The sequence below is a fragment of the Pogoniulus pusillus genome, chromosome 40 (genome assembly GCF_015220805.1).
Source record: "Pogoniulus pusillus isolate bPogPus1 chromosome 40, bPogPus1.pri, whole genome shotgun sequence".
NCBI lineage: Eukaryota > Metazoa > Chordata > Aves > Piciformes > Lybiidae > Pogoniulus > Pogoniulus pusillus.
The window spans coordinates 1,103,580-1,125,070 of NC_087303.1; the positions used below are offsets into that span (position 1 = coordinate 1,103,580).

At 60.6% G+C, this 21,491-nt stretch overlaps 2 protein-coding genes across 6 annotated transcripts; one reads left to right on the top strand and one right to left on the bottom strand.

Moving 5' to 3' along the window:
• The first annotated feature begins 5,302 nt into the window (after positions 1 to 5,302).
• Positions 5,303 to 14,715, top strand: PHOSPHO1 (phosphoethanolamine/phosphocholine phosphatase 1). Of its 5 annotated transcripts, none has more exons than XM_064174545.1 (4): positions 5,303 to 5,553; positions 8,141 to 8,228; positions 11,530 to 11,632; positions 12,579 to 14,715. In XM_064174545.1, exons 3-4 carry the CDS (start codon positions 11,588 to 11,590, stop codon positions 13,338 to 13,340), a joined length of 807 nt encoding a protein of 268 aa, XP_064030615.1. In that variant the 5' UTR covers positions 5,303 to 5,553; positions 8,141 to 8,228; positions 11,530 to 11,587; the 3' UTR covers positions 13,341 to 14,715. The 5 variants fall into 5 exon arrangements, with proteins under 5 accessions (XP_064030615.1, XP_064030617.1, XP_064030616.1 ...); XM_064174547.1 differs by having other exon boundaries at positions 5,303 to 5,549; XM_064174546.1 differs by having other exon boundaries at positions 5,303 to 5,456.
• A 662-nt stretch (positions 14,716 to 15,377) lies between these two features.
• On the bottom strand, positions 15,378 to 20,899 carry ABI3 (ABI family member 3). Its single transcript, XM_064174235.1, has 8 exons — positions 20,378 to 20,899; positions 19,331 to 19,498; positions 18,137 to 18,313; positions 17,453 to 17,535; positions 17,216 to 17,311; positions 16,703 to 16,872; positions 16,463 to 16,582; positions 15,378 to 15,957 (listed from the first exon to the last, which is right to left on the bottom strand). Exons 1-8 carry the CDS (start codon positions 20,492 to 20,494, stop codon positions 15,797 to 15,799), a joined length of 1,092 nt encoding a protein of 363 aa, XP_064030305.1. The 5' UTR covers positions 20,495 to 20,899; the 3' UTR covers positions 15,378 to 15,796.
• Positions 20,900 to 21,491: the final 592 nt, after the last annotated feature.

Below are 21,491 nucleotides of genomic sequence, written 5' to 3' on the forward strand. Positions count from 1 at the left end.
GAGCCCCTCCAGCTTCTGGAAGGCTGCTCTGAGGTCTCCTTGGAGTTCTCTCCGGGCTGCAGAGCCCAGGCTCTCCCAGCCTGTCCCCACAGAGAGATGCTTCAGCCCTTTGTGGCTCTCCCCTTGGAAGGCTGCCGAGGAGCAGGAGGCTTTTTAGGCTTGGTTTGTGGCAATGCAGAGGTTGAGCTTCCTCCCACCTGAACGATTCCCCAGCTGAATGGGTGTGGCTCCTGCCAGCATCACCTGGCTCTGCTCACCAGCCTGAGGCTGCTGCCTCTCGCCTGGGGCAGGGCAGTGCCCCAGCACTGAGCTGTGCCTGCTGTGCCACCTCAGCAGGAGCTTATCCCACCTGATAAAGAGCTCTGCCTTGCTCCTGTGCTCCTGAGCTCTGCCTGTTCTGTGGAACACAGCACAGTAGATCCTTGGCTCCTGCTGGGTGCTGACCTCAGCACTCCTCCAGCCAGTCCTTGGCTCTTCTGCCATGACTTTTAGCATCCGATACCAAACCCAAGCCCAATGCCAGCAGGAGAAGCTCAGGGAGACCTCAGCTCAGGCTGCTGTGCCCCAGCTCAGCTCATGCCAGCAGGAGAAGCTTAGGGAGACCTCAGCTCAGGCTGCTGTGCCCCAGCTGAGCACAGCTGGCAGTTTTCCATGCCAAGTGTCCTGGTCCTGACAGCTGCACTGGGATGGCCTCGTTGGTGCACGAGAAGGTTGCTCCATGTGCTGAAGGGAAATGAATGAAGTTTGCTGTTTTCTTGCTTGATGGTTCTTGAGGTTCCTCCTGCTGTTGACCACACAAATAATCATTTGGCCACCAAAACTTTGCTGCTGTGAATGAGACCCTGTGTGGCAGAGGGCACTGCAGAGGACCTGTGCCTTGAAGACTGACTTCAGGCCTCATCTCCCTTAAAAGAAACAACCCAAAGCTTTGGTTGCACTCAGAGCTTTCCCCCCCAAAATAAATCCATCCTGCAGCCCGGGGAGACCCAGATGGATTTCGTGGGAGCCTCTGAACTGGCCTGAACCAAACTCCTTGTGTGTGCTGCAGGATGGAAATAGCCCAAGGTGGGGCTGGGCCAGGCAAGCAGGCAGTGCCCTGCACATTGTGTGGCCTGGGGCTTGGGTTGGTGTTGATGCAATCCCAACGCGGTGGTGGAAACCCAGGAGCACAAACAGCCTGGAGCAGAGCCGGTCCTGCGGCACGGAGCTGTCCCACCCATTGTGAGGGATCTGTGTGTTCAGAAGAGGGTGGCCCCAGCTTAGTCTGAGGGGCTGCCAGCAGCCAGGGCAGCCCGGGGCACAGTGGTGTCCTCGCCTGCTCCCCAGGGCTTCTTCCACAGTGGAAAATCACTGGGAGACAGCAGCAGCCCTGCCCAGCTCCTCCGGCCCCGCTGCTTCGGGAGTGAGCTTTGCCCTCCCCTGCTTTGCAGCGGGAAGGAGACAGAAGGCAGTGGAGAATTTGCCCTCTGGAGTTGCCCACTTGACTTCCACCCACGGACAAACCGCCTGGAAGTGGTGCCCGGGGTTAGAGGAGGGAGAATAGCAAAGGAGCCCCAGGGCAGGGGGAAAGCAGAGAGGAGCTCTGGGGGCAAACAGCAAAGCAGCAACAGGGCAGGGGGAAAGCAGAGAGGAGCTCTGGGGGCAAACAGCAAAGCAGCAACAGGGCAAGGGGAAAGCAGAGAGGAGCTCTGGGGGCAAACAGCAAAGCAGCAACAGGGCAAGGGGAAAGCAGAGAGGAGCTCTGGGGGCAAACAGCAAAGCAGCAACAGGGCAGGGGGGAAAGCAGAGAGGAGCTCTGGGGGCAAACAGCAAAGCAGCAACAGGGCAAGGGGAAAGCAGAGAGGAGCTCTGGGGGCAAACAGCAAAGCAGCAACAGGGCAAGGGGAAAGCAGAGAGGAGCTCTGGGGGCAAACAGCAAAGCAGCAACAGGGCAGGGGGAAAGCAGAGAGGAGCTCTGGGGGCGAACAGCACAGCAGCAACAGGGCAGGGGGAAAGCAGAGAGGAGCTCTGTGCACCCCAAAATAGCCCCAAACGGCTCAGGCTCGAAGAATGATCAAACATTGCCCTGCTCCCCCTCAGGGCTGTCTGTGGGCAGCTGTTGGTCTGTAAAGGTCAGCTGAGGGAGCAAGGAAAGGTCAGAGAATGGTGGGGGTGGGAAGGGAGCTCTGGAGCTCAGCCAGTCCAACCCCCCCTGCTCCAGCAGGGCACCCACAGCAGCTTGCCCAGCAGCACAGTGCCCGGGGGGGTTGGAAGCTCTCCAGAGAAGGAGACTCCACAACCTCTCTGGGCAGCTTGCCCCAGGGCTCTGCACCCTCACACCAAACAAGTTTCTCCTCCTGCTCAGATGGAGCCTCCTGGGGTCCAGTCTGTGCCCCTTGGCCCTTGTCCTGCCACTGGGCACCACTGACAAGAGCCCTTGAGCTTGGGACAGCAACAGTTTGGCTGCAGGAGCCACCCTGAGCTCGGCTGGGGCTGGAACTGAAGTTTGCCCAAGTAGGGATCAACTTTTGCCCAAATGAAGACCAAACCTTGCCAAAAGTGGAACCAAATTTTGCTGAATTGAGAGATGAATTTTGCCCAAATGATGACCAAATTTTGCTGAAATAAGGACCAAATTCTGCCAGAATGGGACTAGAAGTTGCCAGCACTTGGGCTGCATCTTGCCATAACCATAGAATCAGGGTGGGAAGAGACCACAAGGAGCAGGCAGTTCCAACCCCCTGCCCAGGGACACCCTACCCTAGAGCAGGCTGCACACAGCCTCAGCCAGCCTGGCCTCAAACACCTCCAGCCATGGGGCCTCAACCCCCTCCCTGGGCAGCCCCTGCCAGCCTCTCACCACTCTCCTGCTCAACAACTTCCTCCTCACCTCCAGCCTCACTCTCCCCACCTCCACTTTTGCTCCATCCCCCCCAGTCCTGGCACTCCCTCACAGCCTCAAAAGTCCCTCCCCAGCTTTCTTGTAGCCCCTTTCAGATGCTGGCAGGCCACAAGAAGGTCACCTGGGAGCCTCCTCTGCTCCAGCCTGCACAGCCCCAACTCTTTCAGGCTGTGCTCACAGCAGAGCTGCTGCAGCCTCTCAGCATCCTCCTGGCCCTGCTCTGGACACTCTCCAGCATCTCCACAGCCCTCTTGTCCCAGGGGCTCCAGAGCTGGATGCAGGACTCCAGGTGGGGTCTCAGCAGAGCACAGCAGAGGGGCAGAATCCCCTCCCTGGCCCTGCTGGCCACACTGCTGCTGCTGCAGCCCAGGCTCTGCTTGGCTTTCTGGGCTGCAAGTGCACACTGCTGGCTCCTGCTGAGCTTCTCCTCCAGCAGCACCCCCAAGTCCCTCTCCTCAGGGCTGCTCTCCAGCCTGGCCCTGCCCAGCCTGGATTGGTGCTTGGCATTGCCCTGACCCAGGTGCAGGACCTTGCCCTTGGTCTTGCTGCACCTCCTGAGCTTGGCTTGTGCCCAGCTCTGCAGCCTGCCCAGGTGCCCCCGGATGGGTCCCTGCCCTCCAGCCTGGCTGCTGCAGCACACAGCTAAGACACAGACAATAACTGGGACCCTTTTTTGCTGAAACAAAGACCAGACTTTGCCCACAGCAGGACTACATTTTGCCAGAACAGAGACCCATTTTTGCTGACACAAAGATCAAATTTTGCCAGTAACAAGAGAACATTTGGCCAGAATTTGGGCTCCATTTAGCCATAACAGGGACCTTTTTTTTTCTGACAGCAAGGACCAAATTTTGCCAACCCCAAGACTACCTTTTGCCAGCATTTGGGCTACATCTTTCCAAAACAGGACCCAGGCTTTTTTTGCTGTCATAAGGACCAACTTTTTTGCCACCTCAGGGACCAAACACAGCTTTGGCTGCCACAGCTGCTGCGCCAGGACAACGTGGCACATCCCAGCCCTGCCTGCACAGGGGCACCCCCAGCCCCTCATCCAGCCAACCCACCGAGGGAGCAGAAAGACCTGGCGTGCTTGGGAGGTGGTTTTGCTTTATTTCGCCCCACCCCAGGTTTTGAAGCTTTATTCGCACCCCTCCATTCTCAGCCGCCCTTAATTAAGTCTCTCAGCCGCCGATGGCCTCTTTAACTGCAGGGTCCCCTCCCTGCCCCACCCCCTCGGAACGCCGCTGCTCCTCAGGGCTTTAGTTTATCACAGGGCACTTGGGGAGGGCTGAGCCACCCTGCGGAACCCCAGACGCCGTCGGCCACCGCCCCGCGGCTGCGGAGGGTGTTTTGTTTGGGGGGTGTGGATGCCCTGCCTGGCCAAGCACCCTGCAATTCCATGCCTGGGGGCACCTAAAATTAGCTTCTGCTTCCCCCACCCTACCCCCACCCCCACCAGGCTGCGGGGAGCAGCTCAGCGCCGGGACGGCTCCTCTGTGCCCGGTAAAAGCTGCTTTGCCCGGAGTTGGCAGCGATTGCTGCTCTCGGGATGTATTTTAGGGCTCCTGCTGATGGGGGCTGCAGGCTGCACACCCCTCGGTTTGGGGCGAAACCCCCTCAAAACGGCTGTTTCAAGAGGGAGGAGGTTGGTTTTTAATGTGGATTTGGGAGCCTTCACGGGAGCTGGCACCGATACCAGGATCCCCCCCCCCAGGATGTGTTCTGGGGACCCCCTCCACGGTGTCTACAGGCTGCACGCCCCTCGTTTTGGGGTGGAACCTTCCCAAAAGGCCGCTCTGGGCAGGGGAGTGGGCAGAGGCTGTTGTTTAAAGCCCATTTTGGGAGCGCTGCCCAAAGCTGGCACCGATTTGTCCCCCCCGCTCCAGGATGCGTTTTGGGGGACAGCTCATGCGGTCTGCAGGCTGCACCTCCCTCCTTTTGGGACAAAACCTCCTCAAAAAGGCTAAAATGACTGTTTCGGGGGGGGGGGGAGGTTGTTTTTCAAGTCGATTTGGGAGCTTTCCCCGCAGCTGGCGCCGATTCCGCCCCCCAGGATGTGTTCTGGGGGCAGCCCCGTGCGTTCTGCGCACTGCGCCCCCCGCGTTTCGGGGTACAACGCCCCAGAAAGGCTACAGCAGCTGTCCGGGGAGGGCAGGGAGCTCTCGGACACCGCTGCGGGGCCCTGGCGGAGCTGCGCTGCGGCCGCGCACAGCCGCGGAGCGCCGGGGGGGGGCGGAGCGCCGGGGGGGGCGGAGCGCTGGGGGGCGGGGCCAGGCCCCAGAGGGCACAGGGGGCGTGGCTGGCTCAGTCCCCGCCCCCTCCGTGGCGCCGGCCTGGCTGCGATTGGCTGCGCCGGCGGTGACGTAGCCGCACTGCGGTGTTCCGCCGGCTGGCGTCGCGGCTCCCCCTGCGTCTCCTTAAAGGGGCCGCGTCCGCGGCAGCCCTGCCAGCGGCTCCTGCCGCTCCGGTCCCTACCGCTGCTGCCGCTCCAGTCACCGCTACCCCAGCGGGTCTCGTCCGGGATCCCTGTGCACCCCCACAGCGGCACCGTCGTGAACCGAGAGATTTTGACCCGGTAAGGATCAGGCGTGACTCTGCACCGGGGCGGCGGTGCCCACCTGACAGGAGGCTCCGTGTGTCGGCATTCGGCAGATCCACTGCGGTTGGTGTAGGTACCGAGTTGTGCTCACTCGGTGGGGGTCTCCGCTGGCTGGGGCCGGTACTGGGAGGTGCCGATACGATACGACCTTGTAGAGAAGCGGGGTGGTAGGTGCCGGTACCGGGAAGTACCGATCCGATACGACCGTGCAAGGAACCGGGGCGGCGGGTGCTGGTACCGGGAGGTGTCGATCTGATCCGATCCGACCTTTCAGAGACCAGAGCGGCTGGCGCCGGCTGCGGGAGTTACCGATCCGGTACGACCTTGCAGGGACCGGTGCAGATGGTGCCAGTACCGGGAGGGCCGAGCGGCCAGGATCGTGCATGAGTCAGCCCCGTTGCGGCTGTCGCCGATACCGAGAGGACCCAAGGAGCGGCCGTGCGTGGGTCCACACCGGCCCCGCTCCCCAGGCGGCAGGGTTGCAGCGTGCCCGGTACCGGAGCCGGAGCGGCAGCCGCTGTCAGTCCCGGGCACCGCCGGTGCCTGGAAGGACGAGAGGCCGCTGGCTGCGTGTGCCCAGCAGCGGCTCTGGCACCGCAACTTGGCGGAGGAGGGGGTGCGGGTTTGGACTCCTCCTGCCAGTGCCACCCCCCCACCCCCGCCAGCCGCAGCGGTCTGGGGGCTAAACCTGCCTGGTTTCGGGTGGGTTTTGCCCTCGCGGAGCAGGGAGCTTTGGCTCCGCTGGCACCGCCGCAGCTTCCTGGCAGGAGGCAGGGAGATAAACACCGTAAAACCCGAGCACAATCCACCTAGCCCCAGGGAGGGTCTTACCGGTGCCCTTCTGCCGTGCTCGGGGGGGCGTGGGGTGAAGCAGGGGCCGCAGAGCACCAGAAGGGGTGAAGTGGTGCCTGGTGGGGGTTGGCAGAGACACCCCTCAGAGCTCTGCGCTGGTGATCTGTGGTCGATTTGCTCATTCGCTTCGTCTTTGGGAGCTCTTCCGGGCGATGAGGGATGGGAGCAGGTCAGGTTTTATTCCAGAAGTGGGGAAATTGGCTCATGATCCCTATGGCATGCTGCGTGGTGATGGAGAAGGATATCCCACACACACCCCTTGCTTTTTGGGGCAGCAGAACTCTGTCACATAATCATAGACCTGTGGAGGCTGGAAGAGACCTTCGAGATCATCAGTGGTGAAACTCTGGCACTGGTTGCCCAGGGAGGTTGTGGCTGCTCCCTCCCTGGAGGTGCTCAAGGCCAGGTTGGATGAGACCCTGAGCAACCTGGGCTGGTGGGAGGTGTCCCTGCCCATGGCAGTGGGGGTTGGAGCTGGATGATCCTTCAGGTCCCTTCAACCCAACCCATTCTGTGACTGAAGTCCAACCACTCACCTGGGGCTCACAATCCTACCACTGCCCCTAAGCCTTATCCCTCTGCCCTCTTGGTATCTGCCCTGGGGGTGGGGACGGTGACAAATGGCTCTGCCAAAGGTCAGTGGTTGGGTTTTAAGTTCAAAAGTAGAAGGAGAAGAAAACAAAACAACCAACCCAAAGGTGTGGTAGTAGAGCAGAGACAGCAAATGGGGTTTTAGGGTTAGGGTTCCCAGGACCCGAGGGCGCCACAGGAGAGCTGGGGAAGGCTTTCAGCCAGGGCTTGGAGTGGCTAAGGAGCAGTGGTTTGAACCCAGAGGAGGAAGGATTTAGATTGGGCATTAGGATGAAGTTCTTTAAAGGTGGGGAGGTACTTGGAAGAGGTTCCCCAGGGAGGTTGTGGATGCCTCCTCCCTGGAGGTGTTGAAGGCAAGGCTGGATGAGGCTTTGAGCCACCTGTGCTGGTGGGAGGTGTCCCTGCCCTGCTCAGCACACTGCTGATCTGCTCCCTGCAGCTTGTCCTGCTCTGAACCCTTCCCAGAACTGAACTTGAAGCCAACCCAGCTGGGGCACGGCAGGAGCCGACGGTGGAGATAAGGAGGGTGGTGAATGCTACAAGGATTCAGCCTGTCCTCCCTTGGCCCCTTTCGGGGCAGATGGATCTTGGAGGGGTCCCAGAGGGGAAGAAAACAGCAAGAGAATGTTCAGTGAACTACTGGAGAGAGTCCAAAATAGGCTGGGAAGATGCTGAGGGACCTGGAGCAGCTCTGTGAGGAGCCCTGGGGCTGAGAGCCTGCAGAAGAGCAGCCCCAGAGGGCAGCTGAGCAATGCTCAGCAAGAGATAATGGGTGGGGGGCAGGAGACTGGGGCCAGACTCTGCTCAGTGGTGCCCAGGGACAGCACAAGGGGCAGTGGGCACAAACTGGACCCCAGGAGGTTCCATCTGAACAGGAGGAGAAACTTGTTTGGTGTGAGGGTGCAGAGCCCTGGGGCAGGCTGCCCAGAGAGGTTGTGGAGTCTCCTTCTCTGCAGAGCTTCCAACCCTCCCTGGGCTGCTGCGGGTGCCCTGCTGGAGCAGGGAGGGTTGGACTGGCTGAGCTCCAGAGGTGCCTTCCAGCCCTCACCCTGCTGGGATTCAGTGGGATTTTGGAGTTGAACTACCCTGGGAATTACCCTCACAGTGAACCCAGCAGCTCAGTCCTGTTCTCCAGTCTGATCTCAGCCTCATGCTGAACTCATCTTATTGCATGGATGCAATTAAGGAGCCAGTACCTGTCTGACTTTCTGTTCCAGGCTTCACACAATGTTAGGAAGTTTGGCCACTTGGCTTTGCTTCTGGAGGGAGCTCCTTTGCTGCTGAAGGAGGACAGACACGCTCCGGGTGAGTCATCTCCAGGCACAAATAGCTCTGCTGGGAGCACTGCAGGGATTTAGGTCCTGCAGGGATTTCAGTCCCCCAGAGGTTCTGCTTCTCTCTCTTTCAAACTGAGCCAGCTGGGATGTGCCCATGGGCACAGCTGGTTGGATTCTGCTCTTGTGAGACCTCCAGCTCCAATGCTGTGTGTGGGCAGCAGGGCAAGAGAGGGGATCCTGCCCCTTGGCTCTGCTCTGCTGAGACCTCACCCATCAGAAGAAGGACACAGAGCTGCTGGAGTCACTCCAGAGAAGGTCACAAAGGTGATCCCAGGGCTAGAGCAGCTCTTCTGTGAGCACAGCCTGAGGGGGCTGGGGGGGTGCAGCCTGCAGAGGAGAAGGCTCCAGGAGCACCTCAGAGCTGCTGCCAGTGCCTGAAGTGATCCTGCAGGAAGGCTGCAGAGAGACTTTTGCTGAGGGGGTCTGGAGCCAGCGGGGAATGGTCTGGGGCTGAGGCAGAGCAGGGTTAGAGTGGAGCTGAGGAAGAAGGTCTGCAGTAGGAGGATGGTGAGACTGGCACAGGCAGCCCAGGAAGATTGTGGCTCCCTCACAGTATCAACAAGGTTGGAAGAGACCTCACAGATCATCAAGTCCAACCCTTTACCACAGAGCTCAAGGCCAGACCATGGCACCAAGTGCCACGTCCAGTCCTGCCTTGAACAGCCTCCTCCCTGAGGGTGTCCAAGGTCAGGCTGGATGAGGCCCTGAGCAGCCAGGTGTAGCTGAGAGGCAGGGAGGTTGGAGCAGATGATCTCTGAGGTCACTTCCAGGCTAAGCCAGCCTATGCCTCAGCTCCCCAACATCTCCTTACGGCTTAGACTCAAATTCTTCTCTCCCCCTGGCAGCTCTGCAGGCCATAACAACAGTCACAGTTTTGTGCTGCTGCATAATATCTTCTTCCTCTTGGGATGGTGGTGGCCAAAGCTGCCTTCAGCTTTATTTGGCTTCATGTGATGGCTCTGAATAAACATCAGCCCTGGGTGGCTGCTTCTACAAAGACAGGACCTGGTGTTGGGGCTGAAGCCTTCACAAACAATCCCTGATGGAAGCTTCCAACCCAAGGGTTCAATTCCCAGCTCCTGCTTCCTCTTGGTTTATTGTTTTAGCAGAGTCATGAGTTGTGGTTGTGCCCCAAATAGTTGGATGCTGGGCTCCAAAGCAGCCAAATCCTCCACAAATCACCTGCAGCTGAAAAAATTCCTTTTCCTCTTGTCACAACAACCCAAAAGTCATTTCAGTCCTCCCAGGCTCACTGAAGCCAAAGCTGCTGCTGCCCAGCCCAGCTCTCCTGGGGCCTCTGGTGTTACTCCTGCAGAGCAGCAGCTGGGCTCTGAGCAGGGCTTGGCTGCCAAGAAGGATGGGTGGATGAGTGGATGGATGGGTGGGTGAGTGGATGAGTGGATGGATGGGTGGGTGGGTGGGTGGGTGAATGGGTGGATGATTGCGTGAATGGGTGGGTGGATGAATGTGTGAATGGGTGGGTGGGTGAGTGGGTGAATGGGTGGGTGGATGGGTGGGTGAGTGGGTGAATGGGTGAATGGGTGATTGGGTGGATGAATGGTTGGATGGGTGTATGGTTGGATGGCTGGGTGGATGATTGGGTGAGTGAATGGGTGGGTGGATGGGTGAATGGGTGGGTGGATCAATGGTTGAATGGGTGTATGGTTGGGTGAGTGAGTAGGTGGATGGGTGGGTTGCTGGGTGGGTGAGTGGTTGGCTGGCTGGTTAGCTGGTGTGTCAGCTGTCTGGCTGAGCTTTCCCACCACTCTGCTTTCATCACTGAGAACCACAAGAGGTCAGCAGAATTCTAGTGACATGCCCTGGGCTCAGGCTTGGCCCGTGGGCAGCAGCCTGGCACATCCTGCCTGCAGCTGCCTGGGGACCTGCTTTCATTCCAGGTTAATTGCTCCATTAAATGCTGCTGGAAAAAAATGGGGGCAGTGTGTGGCACTGGCCAGGGCTTGCTGAGCTTTTACTGCCAAGCTGTTCTGCTGGCTGCTTTCAAGGGCAGCAAAGCCTGGCTGCTCCGGGGCATTAAGAGGGATCAGAAGCTTTAAGCAGGCTGTGCCCACTCCCCCCACTCCCTGGAGACTCCTTTAATTCCCCTGTTGCTGGTACAGAAGGTCCTCAGCTTGGGAATTCACTTCAGGACACAGCCTGGCTGTGCTGTGGCTTGAGGAGAAGCACTTGGGGGTGCCAGTTGATGGAAGACTCAACATGAGGGGACCATGGGTGCTGGCAGCCCAGAAGGCAGCCATCAGCTGGGCTGCATCCAAAGCAGGGAGAGCAGCAGCACAGGGAGGGGATTCTGCTCTGCTGAGAGCTCACCTGCAGCACTGCCTCCAGTGCTGGTGTCCCCAGCACCACAAGCACATGGAGCTGCCAGAGTGGGTCGAGAGGAGGCCACCAAGATGTTGAGAGGATTGGAGAACCTCCCCTGTGGGGACAGACTCACAGAGTGCCAGGGGCTGGAAGGGACCTCCAGAGCTCATCCAGTCCAACCCCCTGCCAGAGGAGGATCTCTTAGACCAGGAACACATCCAGGCAGGGTTTGAATATCTCCAGTGAGGGAGACTCCACAGCCCCCCAGGGCAGCCTGTGCCAGGCTCTGTCACCCTCACAGGGAAAACTTCCCTCCTCATGTTGAAATGAAACCTCCTATGGCTCAGCTTCCACCACTGTCCCTTGTGCTGGCACTGGCATCACCCAGCAGAGCCTGGCTGCAGCTCCTGCCACTCACCTGCACACACTGATACCCACTGCTGAGGTCACCTCTCAGGCTCTCCACATCAAAGAGCTGTTCCATTCCCTTCAGCACCTTTGTGGCTCTGTGCTGGACTCTCTCCAGCAGTTCTGTGTCCCTCTTGAACTAGGGGGGAGCAGAACTGTCTGAGAGAGCTGAGGTTGTTCAGCCTGGAGAAGAGAAGGTTCCAGGGAGACCCTAGAGCAGGCTGACAGTGCCTGAAGTGGACTACAGGAGAGCTGGGGAAGGACTTCTGACAAGGGCTACAGGTTGCCCAGGGAGGTTGTGGAGCACAGAAGCAAAGATCACATTGGGTGCTTCTGTGCTCCACAACCTCCCTGGAGGTGTTCAGGACCAGGCTGGATGAGGCCATGACCAACCTGGACTGGTGGGAGATGTCCCTGCCCACAGCAGGAGAGTTGGAACTGGCTGATCTTTGTGATCCCTTCCAACTCCTCCTCTGCATCTGTGGTTTGATGCCCAAACCATTGACCAATGTCCTCCTTTTTTTTCCTGTGCTTTGCAGCCAGGGGAGCAGCTCAGCAAGCCCCAAAGTGCTGCCTGCAGAGTGAGATGCTCTTAAAATGAAAAGGTGCTGCGAGGGCGTGGGGCTGCCATGCCTGTTTAAGGTCAGTGCCATGCCCACCAGCATGGGCCTTCTGGTTGGGGTTGTCTCTTCCCAAGGTTGGGTCCTCATCCTGCAAACCTCTGAGAGCAGCCAGGATGGAAGTAGGTGCTGCTGGGGTGATGGGGAGTGGATGCTGATGAGGAGTGGATGCTGCTGGGGTGATGGGGAATGGGTGCTGCTGGGGTGATGGGGAATGGGTGCTGCTGGGGTGATGAGGAGTGGATGCTGATGAGGAGTGGGTGCTGCTAGGTTGATGGGGAGTGAGTTGGCACTGGAAAGCTGGGCAGGGCTCACTGGATTTGCAGCCATGCAGCATGGTTGGGGAGCTCCTTTGGGTTTGGAGCAGGGCAGGAGGCAGCTCCAAGTTATCCCACACTTCTCAGGAGCTTGTGGTGCCCAACCCAGGAGGAAACCAGACCTGGGTGATGGAGCAAAACTCAGCCTGCAGAATGTTTTCTTCTGCTGGCAAGAGCCAAACTTGTCTTGGTAGCAAGAAGGCTCCACAGGGACACAAACACTATTTCAGAGGTGGGACAGGAGATGGCTGGGGAGTAAACCCCCTCCCCAGGGACCCTCCCTGCACAACCCCCCCCCCCCGAGGCCTTTGCTGTCCCCACAGCCCCTGGCGAGGACACTCGGCACAGTGACCTCCTTGACCGCAGGAGCAGGATTAGCGGTGGCAGAATGATCTCTGTGCAGGCAGGATCAGGGCTTTAGGGACAAGGCCGAGGTCTGGCAGCAGGGATTACCAATCCCCCGAGCCCAGCCGGGTTAATAAACTGCTGGGGCAGGGTGGGGATGTGGGGTGGGAGTGGGAGGATGGGGGCAAGGCAGCCAAGGAGCATCACCGCGGGGCTGCAGCCTCCCCTGCCGCGGTCGCCAGCATCGCCGGCCAGAGCCGAGCTCCTTCCACTAAGGGCCATGCCTGTGTCCCCCCCGTCGGGCAGGGTGTTGGCATGGCCAGTCCTCGGCCCCCCAGGTACCTGCTGGTGTTTGACTTCGACGAGACCATCATCGAGGAGAACAGCGACGAGTCCATCGTGCGGGCGGCGCCGGGGCAGGCGCTGCCGGAGCCGCTGCGGCAGAGCTTCCGCGAGGGCTTCTACAACGAGTACATGCAGCGGGTGCTGGCCTACATGGGCGACCAGGGCGTCACCATGGCCGACTTCAGGGCGGTCTACGAGAGCATCCCCCTCTCCCCCGGCATGCCAGAGCTCTTCCAGTTCCTCGCCAAGCACCAGGAGCTCTTCGAGCTCATCCTCATCTCCGACGCCAACATGTTCGGCATCGAGTGCCGGCTGCGGGCTGCAGGCTCCCACTCGCTCTTCCGCAAGGTCTTCAGCAACCCCTCCAGCTTCGACCGCAGAGGCTACTTCACGCTGGGGCCCTACCACAGCCACAAGTGCCTTCGCTGCCCTGCCAACATGTGCAAGCGCAAGGTCCTCACCGAGTACCTGGCCGAGAGGGCGCAGGAGGAGGTGGAGTTCGAGAGGGTCTTGTACGTGGGCGACGGCGCCAACGACCTGTGCCCTGCCGCGGCGCTGAGCGCGGCCGACGTCGCCTTCCCGCGCAAGGGCTACCCCCTGCACCGCATGGCCCAGGAGCTGCAGCGGCAGCAGCCGGCAGCCTTCCAGGCCACTCTGGTCCCCTGGGAGTCGGCCGCGGAGGTCGCTCGCTACCTGCAGGAGCTGCTCAAGAAGAAGTGCTGAGGGTGGCTCCGGAAGGGTCTTGCTCAGCGCAAGCAGCTGGGAAAGGAGAAGCTCGGGGCGAGGGTGGGGATGCTCACAGCCTGAGCCCCGCGGTGCTGGGCACTGCTTCCTCAGCCCCCTCCACTCCTGGGCTGCTTTCCTGCCTCTGCTCTCCGATGAAAGCACTTTCTCCAGGCCCCACTCATCTCCTCCCCCTGCCACAGCCGAGGGGAAGCCTTCTCTATGCAGCTTGGACATCTGCTCCCGGCGTCTGCCAGCACTAACGGGGATGAGCTGAGCTGCAGGGGTTTGTTCTCTCCCCTCTCACCTGACAAGAGCAATCCCCACAGGACCAGAAGGAGCCAGGGGCTGGGCTCTGCACATGCTTCCTCCTGTCTTCATCTTCCCCTCCCCTGGCCACGTGCTGTTGCCTTGAACCTGATGCTTGAGGGCTCCTTGCCTCTTTGGGAGGCCACTGGAAGTTGAACCTGGGACATTTCTGCTGCCCAGCCTCACCAGTTTGCCCACCGTGCCCAGCCTGGGCAGGGCAGCCCCTGGGCTCAGCTGCTGAGCCTTAGGATGGACTCGAATTTGTCTCCTGAGACTTTATTCTCTGGGGGGGAAACAAAAACCATAATCATGGCATGAGGGACAGGAAAGCTCCTGGGAAGGTGGTATCTTGGAGGGACCTTCCTCTGGCCCACCCCCACCCAGGGCATGGGCACAGTGACCACATCTCTCTGTGGGAGAAGGACCTGCCCTTGCCTTCCACCTCCATTCTCTGCCTCTGCTTCCAGGGCAAACCATCTGCCATGTCCCTGGGCAGGTTCCTCCTTGCCTGAGCCATTGCCAATCATCTCCTCCTGATTGCTGGATCCTGTCCTCTCCCCTAATCAGTGCAGGGAGGGGAAGAATTTCTCCTCCCGACCTGGTTGAGAGGTGCCAAACCTCCCCCTGCCCCAGGGAGGTGTGGTGCTGCAGCTCTTCTCCTGGCACAGGGTCCCTGGAGGCCAAAATCCCACCTCCAGCTGCCCCCCTGCCTTGCCCCACTGCAGTATTAATTACCCCTTCTAATTGCACTCTGCAGGGGGGACCTACAGTGTTGGCTGCTCTCTGGTGTTGGCTTCCCCTGGATTTATCCACAGCCTTACCAGCCCCTGAGGGTGGCTTCTACCAGCTCCAAAGCATCAAAACCCTGGCAGCAAACCCAAGCAGTAAGGAAATAACCAAAGCAGCTCTGAAGTTGTTCCTCCTCTCTTCTTCTTCTTGTTTTTACCTTTCCCATTTCCCACCTCCCCATCACCACCATGCACACACCTCTTTGTTCTTCCTCCTCCAGAGCCTCTTCAACTGTGTGGAACTTAAAGCCATGGAATTAAAAGACAACCAGAAACCATCTCTATGTATAGAGGATAAATCTCTCTCTATTGCAGACACACAAAGTTGGTTGTAGCCAGGCCACAAACCTGGCTGTGCAAATGGCTCTCAGGTTGTTGTTTCTCTTCCTTCAGCTGGTGAAACTGAGCAGAGCATTGCAGGGAGAGCAAGAGAGTGGGGGCCAAGCTACCAGAGGTGCTCTGCAGAGGGCACTGTGAGGAGTTAGGGGTCCTGGTTTGTCCCTCTTGTTTCATAGGGGGACAATAGGAAGGTCCCTGAGGTCATAGCTGGGGGCTGCTTTGTCCTTGTGAGTGTTCAGCCACATCCATTGAGCTGATGGAGTGAGGCCACAAAGGTGATCAGAGGGTTGGAGCACCTCTGCTGTGAGGTCAGGCTGAGAGAGTTGGGCTTGTCCAGCTTGGGGAAGAGAAGGCTTCAAGGAGACCTTAAAGCTGCCTTCCAGTGCCTGAAGTGGGCTACAGAAGAGCTGGGATGGGACTTTTGGTAAAGGCTTGGAGTGACAGGACAAGAGGTGATGGCTTCAGGCTGGAAGAAGCTTTAGAGTGAGGGTGGTGAGAGACTGGCACAGGTTGAGGGTGCTGAGACCTTGGCACAGGTTTCCCAGGGTGGTTGTGGAGCACAGAAGCACCCAATGTGATCAAAGATCAAAGATCACATTGGGTGCTTCTGTGCTCCACAACCTCCCTGGAGGTGTTCAGGACCAGGCTGGATGAGGCCTTGAGCAACTTGATCTAGTGGGAGATGTCCCTGCCCACAGCAGGGCCTTGGAGCTGGCTAAGCTTTGAGGTCCCTTCCAGCCCTATGGTCCTGCGTGGCTCTTACTACCAGAAGCATCCCCATGGGACCAGCATCCTGACCACCACTGTGGCACTTGGGGACACAGTTTCATGGGCACAAAGGTGTTGGGCTGAAGGTTGCACTCAGTGATCTTGAGAGGTCTTCCCCAACCCAAGCAGTCCTCCGAAACCTCAGCTGTGCAAAACCAAACTGGAGAGGCAAAAGAACAGCCCTGCCCCAGCAGGAGCAGGATGTGGCCAGTCCTGGGTGTGGGGGTGCTGGAGGGTGCCTGTCCTGGGTGCTCAGAAGGGCTCCACGTAGTTGCCAGGGAAGAAGCCTGCCTGCTGCCCCAGCACCCCCTCGCACCAGCCGTCCGAGTAGCGCCGTGTGACGAAGAGGAGGGCGCCGGGCTGGAAGGAGAGCTCATTGTCCTTCTGCTGGGTGTAGGGGTAGAGAGCCACCACTGTGGGGGGAGGGAGGGACAGAGGGGGGCCATGAGCCCAGAGAGGCCACCACAGGCCAAGAAGGGCAGGAGAGGAGGGAGGTGAGCCTCGCTGTCCTGCCCTGCAGAGCATGGCAGCACTCGACCTGCCAGGCCCTGGGTGCTGTGGCCATGGGCAGGGACCTGCCCCACGGTCCTGGAACCACAGAAACACTGAGGCTGGAAAAGCTCTCTCAGATCAAAGTCCAACCAGCAGCCCAGCACCACCGTGGCCACCAAACCATGTCCCCAGGTGCCATGTTCTCAAACACCTGCAGGGATGGGGACGTCAGCACCTCCCTGTGCAGCCTGTGCCAAGCCCTGACCGCTCTGGCAGCAAAGAAATTGTTCCTCGTGGCCAACCTAAACCTCCCCTGGGGCGACTTGAGGCCTCTCCCTCCTATCCCATCACCAACCCCCACCTCACTACAACCTCCTTTCAAATACCATGGTGAAAAGATCAGGGAGATGCAGGGATCCACTGTACCTTTCTCCAGGTAGTTCTCTGGGACCCAGGGAGGATCCTCTGCAGCAGGTGGTGGTGGTGGTGGGGCCAAATCCTCAGGCAAAGCTGCTGGGGGTGGTGGTGGCTCCAGGTCATCAGGGGCTGCAGAATCCATAGCAACAGTGGGGGATGAAGAGCTCCAAGGAAGGCAGAGGCCACCTGCAGCCCCCATGTCCCCACTAACTCCACTAACTGAGCATCCCAGGACCACTGAGCACTCACCTGGGGGTATGAGGTCCAATGAAGGCACAGGAAGGTCCTCTAGAGGTGGTGGGGGCAGGTCCCCAGGGAGAGGTGGAGGTGGTGGGATGATGGCTGCAGGTGGTGGCAGGGAGGGCAGTGGTGGTGGTACTGGGATGCCTTCACTGGGGGCTGCTGGGGCTGCACTCGAGCTGGAGTGGGAAGAGCAGTGGTGTCAGGGTGGGGAGGTCAGGCTGGGGGGGCTGGCTCTGCCCCCCACTCTTTGAGCACAGCCACTTGCCCCATGCCAGGATGAGATGCCACTGGCTGTGACCACCAGGTGGGCATCTGTGCAAACCTTGTCCCAGCTCCTTCCCACCCTGAGCCTCAGTTTCCCTCTCCCTAAGAGGCCATTTTTGCTCTCCGGACAAGCACTGCTCAGGGCAGCAAATCCCCCACTCCCCAGAGCCCTACTTTGTCATCCAAACCCCCCTGCAGCAGAACCTGCCCTGGGTGCTTCTGACCACCCCTGACCCCCGTGGGCAGTGCTGGTACCTGGTGGATGGCAGCGAGGAGGTGGAGGAGGCTGTGGAGAGCTTTCCCTCGGGAACCACAGGTGGCTGGATGGGCTCAGGGATGCGATTGCCTCTCCTGTGGGCAGAGCGGGCACTGAGCACCCAGCTGGCATGGGGGACGGGGAGAAGATCCCCACGGCAGCAGCACTGGGCAAGCCACGGTGCTGCTCGGTGGCACAGCACAACAAAGCCCCCTGCAAGCTCAGACCCAGCTCACCCCAAGGTGCCCGAAGCCTGAGCCGTTGATTTGATGCCCTTCCGAGCCAGGGTGCCCGTGCGGGACAGCTGAGTGCTGGGGTCCTGCGGGCACAGGGAGACACGGAGCGGTGATGGGGGGGGCGGCTGACTGCACCCCAAAGGCTGTGGACTCCCTTCCCACCCCCCACGGGAAGCAGCACCCTGAGGTGTGTGCTGGCCCCCCCGGCAGGGCAGCAGCCGGGCGGAAGGAGCCGGCAGAGCTGCGCCGTGGGGGCGGCCGAGAGGCGCCTGCCACCGTGGGAACGCAGCCCCAGTGTCACCACTTCCCCTCCGGCCCCACCGTGCCTCTGCTGAGGGCTCCTCGGAGCCTGCCGAACCCTCCCCCCACCCGTGGGTGTCTTCCTGCAGGGCTGGTTCGGGGGCTGGGCGCTGAGGTCGCTGTGGCTCAGCACCAGTGGCTTGCGCTAAGCAGCTCCGTGCCTCAGTTTCCCTGTGCTGGGTCGGACCACGGTGCCCTGCCCCAGCTGGGACCACCAACACCTCGAGCCCTGGGGTGGAGCACGGACAGAGCCTAACTGCCCACTGAGCAGGGGTCAGAGGCCACCTCTGCAGCCAGCAGCACAACGCTGGGGCCAGCAAGGACCAAGAGAGCCAACCCAGGCTCCCTCGGCCCTGGGGGACACCCTCCCAGACCCGGGCTGACCTTTATGCCGTGGCCAAGGTCATCCAGGACGCTGAAGTTGAGAGGTCTCCTGTAGTAGGGCTGCAGGCAGGGTGGGCTGGGGGGGGATGTGACCCTCTGGTGGGCTGGGAGCCTCCTGCTGACGGCCAGGGAGCCGATCTCCCGCCGGGCCACCTTCTCCTTGTGCATGTCCACCCTCTGCGGGGATGGTAGCGTCCTCACCAGCCTGCCCTGCCTTCTCCCCCCCCCCCAACTCCCACCACCTCTCCCGGCCCTGGCTCCCTGCCAGTAAGGGAAAGGGTTGCAAGGAAGGGTCAGGACTGAGCCTAAACCCCTCTGGCCTGGACAAAATTCACAGGGGCAGGTCCTGTTCTCTGTCACAGCAGAGTCAGAGTGATGCCACTGATGCCACCCCAGCAGATCTGGCCCTTCCTAAAGCAGGGGACAAGGGGACAGGGCAGTGGAGGGGGCGTGGGGGTGTGAGCCTTGGCTGCTCATAAGCTGTTTTCCTGCTGCTCCCAGTATGACCACAGGGTCTTGTCTCCTCCCATGGCTGGAAGGGCTCCAGGCAGCCTCCCAGTGCCAGGAAGAGGGCGGACAGGACTCTGCACTGGTGTCCCTCAACTCTGGGAGGATGAGGCCAGGCCCCAGCAAGGGGAAAGTGGTAGCCAGGCCAACACTCTGAGCCTCATCACTCTGCTTTGGTTCCTCTGAGACTTCCCAGGCAGTTCCCACAGTCCTGTCCACTGGGATTTGCAAGGGCCTAGACTGGGAGAAGCCCCCAGAGATCAGCTTCCCAGTCCTAGATGGGCTCACCTCCCTGTGATGTGTTGGGTCACTCAGCCAACCACCCAAGGAGGTGGTCCTCATAGGTTGGAAGGGACCCTTGAAGGTCATCTTGCTCCCCCCCCCAGCAAGCAAGCAGGGACATCTCCAATCAGATCAGGTTGTTCAGGGCCCCATCGAGTCTGACCTGGAATGTCTCCAGGGGTGGGGCCTCCACCACCTCCCTGGGCAACCTCTTGCAGTGTTGGACCCCCTCTGTACTTCCACTGCAAGGAGATGCTGCTGGGAGGGGGCTGACAGCCTCTTCAGGCTGTGGGGAAGGGTTTCAGCCCCTTCCAGCTGCCCAAGTCTCCTTCCCCAGGAGCCCTCCCCCTTCTTGGCACCCAACCCCCCCAACACACGCTGGTGCCAGCTGGAGGATGGTCCCACCTGTGCCAGGCAGCTGACATCAGCCTCCACCCTCTGCAGCTCGTCTGCCTGCAGGTCCAGCAGCCGGAGGAAGGCAGTGGCCAAGCTGCTGACCTGGTAGGTGACGCTGGCCAGGGACTGGGTGCTCATAGCCATCGTCTCCTCCAGCGCCTTCCGCTTGTCGCTGGCCTGGGGAGGGAAAGCCCAGCTGGGGGGGTGAGCCCACCCCATGTGCCCAGCACCATCTTCAGCTGGAGTCACAGGGTGGCAGAGAAGCTTCCTTCTGCTTTCCAAACGCATCAGACTTCCTCCAGCCCCAGCAGCAGGACACAGGGGTGCCCACCAAGCACCAGTGCTCGGCTTCTCCAGCACCAAGGTTCCTCCCTGGGGTACTCCCCAGGGTGCTCAGGCTCCTGCCACCCTCGGGGACAAGTGGCCATGCCACCAGCCATGCCCTCAGGATGCTTTCTCAGAACATTTCAGCTCAGCTCTGGCAGGTCCAACCCTTTGGGAGCAGCCTCAGGGTCTGCCACAGCTCTACAAAGCACACAGGGACCTGTCCCCAGCAAAAGAGGGCCAGAATAAGCCTTTTCCTGCCTGTTTCACCCCAAAAGCTTCTGTTCCCCCTTCCCTCAGTGAGGGCCAGGCAGGGATGCTGCCAGTGGCAGAGCTTCATACTTGCTGTGTGTGTGCAGGCAGCCAGCTCACTGCTTCCCTGCCAGGAGGCACCTCCAGACGCCTGGGGGCAACCTGGCTACAGCCCAGGCCGAGTTGGTGTCCTCAGTCCCTTCTCAAGGCTTCTCCAGAGGCACCAAACCCCTGGAGGACTCTGCCTTTGTCCCAAACCCACCCTGAGAGCTGAGCAGAGAAGCTGCTGTGGAACAAGAGGGGAAACTGAGGCATGAGAGGAAAGTCCCAAACAGCAGCACGCAGCTAATGTGCTCAGGCTCCCACCTCTGAGCTCAGAGCCTTTATGCCACCCAGCGAGGGCTCCCAGCTGTCCCCAGCATCTCACCCAGCCCCAAAGCCACAGCTCGCTCCACGATGTCCCCCTGCTGCCCCTCTCACCTCCAGGTAGTTGCTCTCACAGTAGTCGGCGACTCTGAGGAGGTTGCAGTGGTGGTCGCGCAGCAGCTGCCTTCCTGTAGGGATGTCCTGGTGCTGCAGCTGCTCCAGCTCCGACATGCTGCTGGGCTCAGCTCCTGCCTCTCCTCCGTGCTAGGCTCAGCTCCTGCCTCCCCTCCGTGCTGGGCTCAGCTCCTGCCTCCCCTTGGTGCTAGGCTCAGCTCCTGCCTCTCCTTGGTGCTAGGCTCAGCTCCTGCCTCTCCTCCGTGCTGGGCTCAGCTCCTGCCTCCCCTTCGTGCTGGGCTCAGCTCCTGCCTCTCCTCCGTGCTGGGCTCAGCTCCTGCCTCCCCTTCGTGCTGGGCTCAGCTCCTGCCTCTCCTCCGTGCTGGGCTCAGCTCCTGCCTCTCCTCCGTGCTGGGCTCAGCTCCTGCCTCCCCTTCGTGCTGGGCTCAGCTCCTGCCTCTCCTTGGTGCTAGGCTCAGCTCCTGCCTCTCCTCGGTGCTAGGCTCAGCTCCTGCCTCTCCTCGGTGCTAGGCTCAGCTCCTGCCTTTCCTCCGTGCTGGGCTCAGCTCCTGCCTCCCCTCCGTGCTGGGCTCAGCTCCTGCCTCCCCTCCGTGCTGGGCTCAGCTCCTGCCTCCCCTCCGTGCTAGGCTCAGCTCCTGCCTCTCCTCCGTGCTAGGCTCAGCTCCTGCCTCTCCTTGGTGCTAGGCTCAGCTCTTGCCTCTCCTTGGTGCTAGGCTCAGCTCTTGCCTCTCCTCCGTGCTAGGCTCAGCTCCTGCCTCTCCTCCGTGCTGGGCTCAGCTCCTGCCTCTCCTCCGTGCTGGGCTCAGCTCCTGCCTCTCCTCCGTGCTGGGCTCAGCTCCTGCCTCTCCTCCGTGCTGGGCTCAGCTCCTGCCTCTCCTCCGTGCTGGGCTCAGCTCCTACTTCCTCCCCGGCGCCGGTTTTGAAGCTGGCGGCGGTGCTGACGCAGGGCCCGCGGGCGCCGCAGTGTCCCGGTCCCCCCCGGGGGCCATGCCGCAGGCTTGCAGCTCAGCCTGGCCGCCTGCACCGCACAGCCCTGGCGAGGCTCAGTGCGGGCAGGACAAGGTGGTCCCAGCCCTGTGCAGGAGGCGTTGGG

Bases quoted from the DNA above. Each gene is read 5' to 3' on its own strand.
- PHOSPHO1 (XM_064174545.1), top strand. From the start codon at position 11,588: ATGAAAAGGTGCTGCGAGGGCGTGGGGCTGCCATGCCTGTTTAAG. The intron at 11,633-12,578 runs GTCAGTGCCATG...CCCGTCGGGCAG, and splicing joins GGCTGCCATGCCTGTTTAAG to GGTGTTGGCATGGCCAGTCC.
- ABI3 (XM_064174235.1), bottom strand. From the start codon at position 20,494: ATGTCGGAGCTGGAGCAGCTGCAGCACCAGGACATCCCTACAGGAAGG. The intron at 19,499-20,377 runs GTGAGAGGGGCA...TTCCCTCCCCAG, and splicing joins GTGAGAGCAACTACCTGGAG to GCCAGCGACAAGCGGAAGGC. The intron at 18,314-19,330 runs GTGGGACCATCC...CCATCCCCGCAG, and splicing joins ATGTCAGCTGCCTGGCACAG to AGGGTGGACATGCACAAGGA.